The sequence below is a fragment of the Lathyrus oleraceus genome, chromosome 7, assembly GCF_024323335.1.
Source record: "Lathyrus oleraceus cultivar Zhongwan6 chromosome 7, CAAS_Psat_ZW6_1.0, whole genome shotgun sequence".
NCBI lineage: Eukaryota > Viridiplantae > Streptophyta > Magnoliopsida > Fabales > Fabaceae > Lathyrus > Lathyrus oleraceus.
This window is the reverse complement of record NC_066585.1, coordinates 535,203,153-535,214,495: the sequence shown is the minus strand read 5'-3', so window position 1 is coordinate 535,214,495 and position 11,343 is coordinate 535,203,153. Positions and strand designations below refer to the sequence as shown.

At 40.4% G+C, this 11,343-nt stretch overlaps 1 protein-coding gene across 1 annotated transcript; it reads right to left on the bottom strand.

Annotated features, from left to right (window-relative positions):
* Positions 1-10,311: 10,311 nt before the first annotated feature.
* On the bottom strand, positions 10,312-10,938 carry LOC127106086 (protein MAIN-LIKE 2-like). The gene is made up of 2 exons (XM_051043367.1): positions 10,578-10,938; positions 10,312-10,496 (listed from the first exon to the last, which is right to left on the bottom strand). Exons 1-2 carry the CDS (start codon positions 10,850-10,852, stop codon positions 10,373-10,375), a joined length of 399 nt encoding a protein of 132 aa, XP_050899324.1. The 5' UTR covers positions 10,853-10,938; the 3' UTR covers positions 10,312-10,372.
* Positions 10,939-11,343: the final 405 nt, after the last annotated feature.

The following is an 11,343-nucleotide window of genomic DNA, read 5'->3' as shown; positions in this document are numbered from 1 at the left end:
TCCTGGGTCGACCGTTCATGAAAACCGCGCGAATAATGATAGACGTTGATGACGGTTTGATGAAGGTGAGAGTCCAAAATGAGGAAGTTACATTCGATCTATTCGAAGCAATGAAGCATTCAAAAGATAGAAATGATACCTTTCGCATCGATGTGATCGAAGAGGCAATTTTGGAGGTTTCTAAGCTTATTCATGAGATATCTCCTATGGAGTTAGCTCTTGACGACTCATTTGAAGTTTTCACAGCTGAAGAAGAGCAAGCTCTTGATGAATGCTTAAGGGAACTTGATGGTTTAAACGAACTACAACCGTGGGAAGTTGAGGAGGAAGACTTAAAGAAGGAGGTTAATGACGAAAAAGCGCCAATTGAATTGAAAATATTACCTTCTACTTTGAAGTATGTATTCCTAGATGAGACCGAAGTAAAGCCGGTCATCATAAGCAACCTTTTGTCAAATGATGAAGAAGCCCTTTTGATCAATGTGCTAAAAAAAATCAAGAAGCCATGGGTTGGACTCTTTCCGATCTAAAAGAAATTAGTCCTTCCTATTGCATGCACAAGATCTTGATGGAAGAGGATTTTAAGCCGGTAGCTCAACCACAACGCCGCTTAAATCCTACTATGAAGGAGGTTGTTAGAAAAGAAGTTGTAAAGTTGTTGGATGCGGGAATGATTTACCCGATTTCGGATAGTCCATGGGTTAGTCCTGTGCATGTGGTTCCGAAGAAAGGTGGAATTACCGTGATCCGCAATGACAAGGATGAGTTGATCCCTACTAAAGTTGCAATGGGGTGGCGAATGTGTATTGATTATAGGCGGTTGAATACCGCAACTCGAAAAGATCATTTTCCACTCCCGTTCATGGATCAAATGCTCGAAAGACTCTCGGGGCAACAATACTATTGTTTCTTGGATGGCTATTCCGGGTATAACCAAATTGCGGTTGACCCGGCCGATCATGAAAAGACGGCTTTCACATGTCCGTTTGGAGTTTTCGCGTACCGAAAAATGCCCTTTGGGTTGTGCAATGCACCGACGACTTTCCAACGATGTGTGCAAGCCATTTTTGCCGACCTTATTGAGAAAACAATGGAAGTCTTCATGGATGACTTCTCGGTATTTGGTGGTTCCTTTAGTCTATGCTTGGCAAACTTGAAAATGGTGCTTGAAAGATGTGTGAAGACCAATCTTGTGCTTAATTGGGAGAAGTGTCACTTCATGGTGACCGAGGGGATAGTGCTTGGCCATAAAGTCTCTTCAAGAGGGCTTGAAGTTGATCGAGCTAAGGTTGAAGTGATTGAAAAGCTACCTCCTCCGGTGAATGTGAAGGGAATCCGAAACTTTTTGGGGCACGTCGGGTTCTATCGGCGCTTTATCAAAGACTTCTCAAAGATGGCTAAGTCTTTGAGTAATTTGCTAGCTAAGGACCAGGTATTTCTCTTAACCGATGAATGTTTGCAAGCTTTTGAAACTTTGAAAGAAAAATTGGTTACCGCTCCAATTATAGTCGCTCCAAATTGGAATTTAAATTTTGAGTTAATGTGTGATGCGAGCGACTATGCAATCAGAGCGGTATTAGGCCAAAGAAAAGAAAAAAAAATTCATGCGATACATTACGCAAGTAAAGTTCTTAATGAGGCTCAAATTAACTATGCCACCACTGAAAAAGAATTACTTGCAATAGTGTATGCGCTTGAAAAGTTTAGGTCTTATCTTATAGGGTCTAAAGTCGTAGTGTATACCGACCACTCGACGATTAAATATTTGCTCACCAAACCGGATTCGAAGCAAAGGCTCATCCGTTGGATCCTCTTGTTGCAAGAATTTGATGTTGAAATCAAAGACAAGAAAGGATCGGAAAATTTGGTGGCGGATCATTTATCCCGCTTAGTTAATGTGGAGGTTACCGCGTCAGAGAAGGAAATCCGGGAAGAATTTCCTGATGAAAAACTGTTCAAAGTTCAAGTTAGGCCGTGGTTTGCAGACTTTGCGATCCACAAGGCTAGTGGTTTTGTGCCTCCCGACCTAACTTCGAACCAAAAAAGGAAGTTTCTTTCGGATGCCAAGTATTACGTATGAGACATGGCATTGTCACAACTCGCCTTACGGCGGACACTATAATGGGGTGAGAACGGCCACTAAAATCCTTCAGTCAGGATTTTATTGGCCCACTATTTTCAAAGACGCACATACCCATGCGCAAAGTTGTGATAGTTGCCAGAGAAGCGGTGGGATTGGTAAGAGAGACGAGATGCCTCTCCAAAACATCCAAGAGGTCGAAGTATTTGATTGTTGGGGCATCGATTTTGTAGGACCATTCCCACCCTCTTATGGTAACGAGTATATGCTTGTCGCAGTTGATTACGTTTCTAAGTGGGTTGAGGCGATTGCCTCACCTCGGGCGGATGCGAAAACGGTAATAAATTTTTTGAAGAAAAACATATTTTCCCGTTTCGGAACCCCCCGAGTGTTGATAAGTGACGGAGGGTCACACTTTTGTAATGCACCGTTGGAAAGCATTTTAAAACATTACGGTGTATCACACAGAGTGGCAACTCCGTATCACCCACAGGCTAATGGGCAAGCAGAGGTCTCTAATCGTGAGATTAAGAGAATCCTCGAAAAAACTGTGTCAAATTCAAAAAAAGAGTGGTCACAAAAATTGGATGAAGCGTTATGGGCATACCGTACCGCCTTTAAAGCTCCAATTGGCCTAACTCCTTTTCAATTGGTGTTTGGTAAAACTTGCCATTTGCCGGTCGAATTGGAGCACAAAGCCTTGTGGGCTCTGAAATTTTTAAATTTTGAAAAGGATTTGGCTGGTGAGAAAAGGAAGGTGCAACTGCTTGAGTTGGAAGAGATGCACAATGCCGCATATCACTCAAGTTGGTTGTACAAAGAAAAGGTAAAAAAATATCATGACAAAAAGCTTCGAAAGAAAGAATTTGTGCCCGGACAGTTGGTCCTACTGTTCAATTCCAGGTTGAAGTTATTCCCCGGAAAGTTGAAATCAAAATGGTCCGAGCCATTTCGGGTCAAAGAAGTTAAGGAGTACGGAGCTATTGTCATTGAGGACATGGAAAAGAAGGACAGTTGGACCGTTAATGGCCAACGTTTGAAGGTTTATCTTGGCGGTCATGTGGATCGCGAGAGCTGTGCTATTCCTTTGGATGCTCCTCTGTGAGCATCGCACCGTCGAGCTTATCCGACGTTAAACAAGCGCTTGTTGGGAGGCACCCCAACATTGTAAGTATTTACAGTTTTTCTGTTGTGTCGTAGTGGGATTCCAATTGTTAAAACTTGCTGAATGTACCAGGAATGCTATTTTTGAAAACAAAAGCAAATGCTGTCATGCTCGCTAGATGCTCGCTAGGCGAGGCAGTAGCGAGCAGATTCGCTAGCTGCTCGCTAGGCGAAGCAGCAGCGAGCGCTGCGTGGCAGCACTAATTTAATTCTCAGCAGGCCACTCATTTTGGGCCCAAACACAATTTTCCTTTTTACAACTCTGCTGAAGCACTCTCACGAACACTCACAAGCACTCTCTCACTTTTCATCTCTCTCACAAACACTCAAACCCTAAACTGAAGCATTGCAAACCTCACTGCACTTCAAATTCAATCAATCTCTTTCACTAAGGTTTGCCCTAACTCCATTTCTTTATGTTTGAACTTTGTAAAATTCTGATTTGCATGTCCTTTAGGGTGAATTTGGGGGAATGGTATTTTAGGTTTTGCATGTGGGAAACTTTAGGTTTAGCATGTGGGTTGGGAATTACATGGAACGATTCTTTTCTTGATAGATCATTTTGTTCTGAAATAGATTACATGAGAACTTGGGTTTTGCCAAAATTTCACTACAAACATTGCAGAACCCAAAAACCCGTAAAGTTCGCTAGCAACTCGCTAGGCGAACCAGTGGCGAGCATTCGCTGCCACTTCGCTAGGTGAAGCAGCAGCGAGCATGACAGTAGTTGGGATTCTGGTTTTGCTTGCTAATATGTTTTGTGTTTGTGTTGCTTCATCTTTATGTTTTGCAGATGGAATCCAGATCCGGAGCTTCGAAAAAGAGAAAGGGCGGGAACACATCTCGTTCCGTACCAATCCAATTCGACACCGACAAGTTTGTCGGGCCAAAGCAAGCCGCAAGATATATTGCTTTGGAAAAACGAAAGATTTTACCGGAAAAGAGATTCTTAATCAACCCTGAAGGCACGAACCGAACATTCGCCGGGTTGATTAACAGCAAAAAGTGGGATCGGTTAATATCCCCCCTGGAGCATTACGATATCACAACAGTGCGTGAATTTTATGCGAACGCACTGCCGGATGATGACGAGCCATTCACATGGACATCTAGAGTGTCCGGCCGTCCTATTGCGTTCGATCGGGATGCAATTAACCGTGTCCTGGGTGAACCGCTCCAACTGGGAGCCGAGGAGAGAGACACCTACCACCAAGAATTAAGGCTTCACCGGGATACTGATGCAATTTCTGCTGCCCTGCTTTTGAGAGGGAAATCAGTTGAGCTGAACCCATCTGGGGTTCCCATGAGATACCATAGGGAGGACATGACTCCCTTGGCTCAACTGATCCTTTTGTTGGTTCTTACAAACATCGCACCCAAGTCTAATACTTCTACAGTGCCGATCCCAGTGGCACACTTGGTACACAGCATCCTCACTAACGTCCAGATTGATGTGGCGAGGATTATTGCTTATGAGCTGAAGTCCGTGATTGAAAGCGGGCTAAAGTCGGAGGCACGAGTGAATTGTCCCCTGGCTTTCCCTTGCCTAATCATGAGTTTGTGCCTGCAAGCGAGGGTGAGGCTACCCTCAAGGGGTCAAGTAAGGATCCCGCCACCCATTGATGACCGTTACGTGGCCAAGTATTGCAAACCGAAGAATGTACGAGGTAGTTCAGCTGCTGAGGTTACCGGGGCTTCTGATGGTCCTGGTACTTCTACTATAGGATCCGATCCTTTCCAGCAGACTGTCTGCAATTACAATTGGGATTGGATGGCGGAAACTCAGTGCGCCATGCTCGATATGCACGATTCTATGCAGCTGTTACAGCTGCAGATGCGCGACCCCTCCGGAGAGCATTCTATGATGACACGTGAGCAATTTCTGCAGCACGCGAGCTGGCCTGTGGACAGGCCTGTGTTTGGAGAGGGGGCGGGTGCTGGTGCGTCTTCTGGTGCTGCTGATGGAGATGATGATGATGATGAGGCTACCGGTTCTGAAGCCGGTACTGATGAGGGTTATGAGTCCGTGGAGGGCTAAGTTATTTTATTTTTCATTTTTATGTTTTATTTCTATTGTATTTTCAGACTTGTGTATTTTGATTTTGGCTATGTACTTTTGGGGTGTTTTGTCCCCCATGAACAAATTTAAATTTTGAAGTAATGTTATTATTTATGTTTTAAATTTCTTTTGTTTTAATAAATTTTTGGTTGGTTGAGTGTCAAACCTTCTAGATTGGTTGCTCCCCAAAGAAGTATCCAATGAAGGTGCATCCGAGCTTGGATGACAATGATAAAAATAAACAAGTGAACAATGCTAAGGTACATGGTTACCTCCGGCTAGAATTTTAGAATGCACTAAGAACTTTACTCTTTTTTGTAATTGAGTATTGTCTTTTTGCAACATAATTGAATGAATGTTTCATCTAGGACTTAAAACCACAAATTGTGAGGAAACCTCCATTTTACACTTAAATGCTGGATTCTAATAAGCTTTGTTGATTCATTTGATTCATGCTTTGTCTTTTATTATTGTGAATATGTGGAAACAATTAGAAATGATCAAGGCACTTGTTTTCAATCGAGCACAACCAATTCCAAATACAACTTACCTGTGAGCAGAGAGAGTATTCGTTAACCCCTTTGAGCTTAAACAGTTGAATCTCAGCTTGAAATAAAGCGAGATTTCAAAAATCTTTTTCTTGAAACCCGGAAAATTTTGATAATTGTTCTTTTGCCGTAAAAAGTCAAGAGCATTCACTTAGGGTGAGTAAGAAATAAGTTGGGGAGAACGAAAATGAGAATCGGTAAGTGTCACAACTCTTGAAAAACCGAGCAAGCATATATAAAAAAAAAATATATATATATATATATATATATATATATATATATATATATATATATATATATATATATATATATATATATATATATATATATATATATATATATAACATAGAAAAGAGAAACATCTGTTTTGTAAATATGATGTGAAAGAAAAGAAAAAAATAGAGAAAATAAAAATGAATGCTTGCTTGGAAGAAAAATAGTGAAAAACAAAAAAAATTGAGTTGTGAAATAAGAGTTGTGAAGGTTTCAAATGAGAAATAAATGGAACGAAGTTGAGATGTGTGAATAATGTACAGTGAATGTCTCTTTTGCATCGGCAATTTCGTTTTCAATGGCCTTAGAAATGACCCTTGTTTGTTAACCGAACCAAGCTTCAACCGAAAAGCCCTTAGTGATCTTCGTGCTTCCACATTACCATTTATAATTGTTAGACATTGTATGAATTGAATTGATTTCTTCATTGTTTGTTGGAGAGTGAGATTATTCCCGCGGTTGCAAACGCGTAATTTCTTCAATCCTTATTCGAAGAGGGGAGATAGGGTGATTCATTCAAGATAATATTGTTGTAGATAGATACATATTTCGCATTGCTACTAAGTCTTAGTTCTTGCGTATTATTTTATTCTAACCGTTGGAAATTTGTATCTGCTGTTTCACTTGTGTTTGAGCCGTTTTATCCAATTTCGGAGAAACCTTTTTTTTAATGCAAATCCTCTTGTCCTTCAAGAGGCATACTTTGCTTGAGGACAAGCAAGAATCTAGTTGGGGAGAGTTGTTAGATACCCAAAAGTGCTTATTTGAGCTATCAAATATGCGTATCTTTCACTCCATTTCCTTGCTAAAGTGTTCGGAAACAACCTTTGTTTTTGATGAATTGCAATACAATGATAAACGATCTTGGTACCTTTGATTTGTGTGTTATTGTGCAGGAATTAGGCATGAAATAATAGAAAATGAAGCCACAAGAAAGTTGGCAAAGGGACCAAAGAAAAGATGCATTCATCAGCTTGCTCGCTAGGCGAGGGCTGTGGCGAAAGGCTCGCTAGGCGAGCGCCCAGCGAGAACCCAGCGAAAAGCTCCAGTATTTTACAGTGGCAAACATCAACAAACTCGCTAGGCGAGCTGCCAGCGAGGTGTGTAGCGAACACGTCCAGACTTGGTGAAAAGCGCAGCCAACACTCACTCGCTAGGCGAGCCATTAGCGAGCTCCCAGCGAGCATTCCAGTAGCAAAACCTCTCAAACTCGCTGGAGCGAAGGTTGAAGCGTGGGCTTCACCTAGCGAAGGTTTTGTTCGCCTAGCGAACATGCCAGTCTGGCAAAGGTTATTTCTCTGGGCGCAGGTGCCTCAGGTGCCTCATTTAGGGGCTCGCTAGGCGAGTCATTCTGCTCGCCTAGCGAGCATGACAACTCAGTAGCAGCTCTATAAGTAGCAAGGGCTACTTTTTGGAGCCATATTTTTGCACCTCCATACTTTTGTACTTTTTAGATATTTTCCAGCATTGCTCTTGGGATCTTTTGTGACCTAGAAATTATTTCTCTTCATCTCTTAACAATCTTTCACAAAAAGAAGGTGGATTCCCATCCAATCTCGATTATTCGACTCGGATGTTGATCAACCTTCTTCCGAAAATTGTTGACCAAGCTACCATGAAAATGAGTAGCTAAGTCCTTCATTTTGTCAAGGTTAGATGTAGATGATCATTAGCTTTGTGTGTAAATGGTATGATCTCAATTTGTAAACTCTTTAATGGTGAATATATGATGAAAACTTTGTTCTTATTCAAAACTCTTTCTGTTGGTTTATGATCGAGAGATGTTTACCAACTCTTAACCTAGGTTTTCATCCAATCTTGTTTGTTAGCTAGAGATAGTAATGAATGATTTTGTTCACCATAAGGTTGAACCAAAAAGTTGTCATTTTGATAGATTGTGTTAGAGATAAACAATAGATCAAAATGGGAAAACTCACAATGTGCGTTAGTGATAAACACATTGGGAGGACTTTGTGAAATAGTTTATCATTTAGAGGAGTTTATAAGTTTTGTTGATCGAACATATACATGCAAAGTGATCGTCGAACTCTAACTTTGGCAATATTTCTCAAATATTAAAATCAAAACTTTTACCGTATTTTATTACACTTTTATGCAAGATACCGTGACAAATACCAAAACCCCATTGTTACCTTAAGCTAAGAATTAAAACAACTGTCGAAAGGCGGTGATATCTCACAATCCCTGTGGAGACAATAACAAAAACCCGACACTTAAAATTACATTCAACAATAATCAAGAGGAGAAGAAATTGAAGCAAGCTTGGAGCAATCTCATTGATGTGAAGAATTATTAAGAAGTTGGAGTTGATCATCAAGTATTTTTCTCCTTCCTTGTGTATATTGATTTTTCAAAATAGAATTGATCTAGGAAGGAAATTACTGGTCGACGAAATGAGCTTATTATGCTTCACCATCTTGTATTTGATAAGTTCCACAAAAGTTGTAATCGTAATAGTCATGTTCGTATAACATTGACATGGTATGTTTCAATGGCGATTGAAACTGAAATAATCCAAAAATTTCAAAAAAATTTCAAAAATATCCAATTTTTCAAAATAATTACACAAATGGCCAAAATTGGCCATTTTTTACACTTAGGCGCCACCCTAGTTGGCGCCTACCCTTAATGGGTAGGGCAAGTCGCCACTAGGGGTGGCGCCTATGCCCAATCCATTTTTTTTTTTTTTTTTAATGTTTTTTTTTTTTTTTTTTAATTTTTTTTTATTTATAAATTTATGTTTTTTATTAAGTATATTAATTTATGTTCACACATATATATAAATAAATTTTTTATTTATATATATATATATATATATATATATATTAATTTATATATATATATATATATTAATTTATATATATATATATATATATTAATATAATTTATAAGTAATTAATATTATTTGTAAATTTTTGGGAAAAAAATTATTTTATATATGTATAAAGATATGATAGACAATATTTTTAAAGATAAAGATAAAGATATAAAGATAATAAACAGAAAATATTTTTATTTAAATAATAGACAAGGCAAATATTACAAAGATATGATTAATCACATATGATGCGGTCCCTTATACGATCCGCACGGGGGAGGTCTAGTTACTCGCCTAGACGGTTCACGTGGTGGTGGTGCTTCCCTATTACCACCCCTTGCCCTAACACGCCCCCTTGCCGCTTGCCGTTGTGGTTCGGTCGAAGTCCCTTCAGTGCTGTAGGAAAGACGGGTCCCCTCTGCGCCCTCGAAGCTTTGTCTCGGTGGGACAAACTGGCTACTGCTGGGTGCGCCCTCGAATTGTGGTCTTTGGTAGTTTAGGGTTGAATCGGGTTGGCCAAAGTGCAATGTTTGTTGTGGTGTGTAGTAGTCCTGTTGGTAGTCCTCTTGTATACCCGTGTCGGGGCTAGGTGGAGGACTGGAAGAGCTTGGGAAATTGTCGTGTTGGAAGTGTTGGGATTGGTGGAAGTAGGGGGATTGATATTGTGGTAGGTGTTGGGACTGTTGATGGTGGTGGGAATGTTGAGTTTGTTGTTGGTAGTCTTCATGGTATTGGGATTGAGTCTGTGGTATGTATTGTTGATTTGGTTGGGGGGTGGACATGTGTTGTGGTTGTTGTTGTTGGTAATATGGTGGTGGTGGTTGTTGTTGGTAATAAGGTGGTGGTGGTTGTTGTTGGTAAAATGGTTGTGGTGGTTGTTGTTGGTAATAAGGTGGTGGTTGTTGTTGTTGGGAATACTGTGGTGGTTGTTGTTGTTGGAAATATGGCTGTTGCATCCGGGGATCGTCCAAATAGAACGGGTCAGACACAATCATTTCTGGATTGGTATTTGCTCTATACCATTCCACATATTCCCTTGTCGGCTTCATTTCGTTGGGCGCCACCGGAAATTGTAGAACATAGTGGGCACGGTCTTTCCACATTTTTCGAAACTCCTTAGCAAATTCCTTCCAATTTTGGGCATACCACTGGTGGCTGACTTTTTTTAGATGCCAAGGTTCCATGGACATTGGGGGGCCTGGGATGTCTTGATGCATTCCGAATTGAAGCTTGACATGGTCACTTTGGTGCATCTCCACAGTGGTGAACCGCATTATGGCCGTTTTTGCTGTCCAAACAGCTGCATCTTCGGGGTTGGGTTGATGTTCCAATCCCAAATATGGCCTCCAAATAAACTGCAAAGAAAAAAGTAAATATGTTATTTATCGAGAATGCATGACATTAATAAATCAGTTAGAAGTTGAGTGATTTAGTGGTAATACATCCTGTGCTCGGAGACGATCCAACAGTTGACGATAAAATATAATTTTATTTTTGGGGGTAAGACTGTAATCCAGTCCGGTTGTAATGAACCTAAACAAAAAAAGATAAATAATATTAGTTACAAATATTTATAGAATAAATATACAAAATGAAATAAGATCATAAATTTACCTAGTTGCGTAGGGGAAGGAGTAGTCATTAGGATTTTCTGGGGCTAGCCTCGGCAATCTCCACCACCCCCATGTTTGAAGCAAAAAAGCACATCCAGAAAATGTACAGTGCTCATTTTGTGCATTTTTACACAAAGAGCTATATAGGAATGCTAATACTGCAGAACCCCAACTATATGTGCTTATTCTATCAATGTCCCCGAGCAAACTCAAGTACATAAAATTTATGCTATTTCCCGTCCCTTCGGGAAATAGCAAGTTCCCAAACAATAGCATAATGTAAACCCGGGTTTTTATGACTTTTTCTTGTTCGGAGGATTCCTCAGTCAAAGTTATGGAGTCGTGGTACAATTGTAGGCTAGATAATTTAATACCCTGACCCCTTGCTTTGGCAGACCCCTCACCCTCGACCAGATCTACCCCCAACATTTGAACACATATTTGGTTAGGCTGTTGAACATTTCCGGTCACATGCTTACCATCTATTCTAAGACCTAAAAGCATGTACACGTCCTCTAATGTGACGGTACATTCACCAGTTGGTAGGTGAAAGGTGTGTGTCTCAGGTCTCCAACGTTCACACAGAGCCAAAATGAATTTGGCATCAATGGTGGCATTTACGACATGCATTACATGACCGAAACCCGCACGCTCTATGTAAGGTACGCACCATGGGTCTGGATAAGGCATTGGGTGTGAACGTTGACGAAATTTCTTGGGATCCTTTAAAAACAAACAATATAAAAAATCATTATATTGGACTTTTA

What these genes read in the sequence shown, in the direction of transcription:
- LOC127106086 (XM_051043367.1), bottom strand. Translation starts at nt 10,852, where the DNA reads ATGCTATTGTTTGGGAACTTGCTATTTCCCGAAGGGACGGGAAATAGC. An exon ending in TCCTTCCCCTACGCAACTAG is followed by an intron (nt 10,497 to 10,577) that starts GTAAATTTATGA and finishes TTTTTTGTTTAG; the next exon opens with GTTCATTACAACCGGACTGG.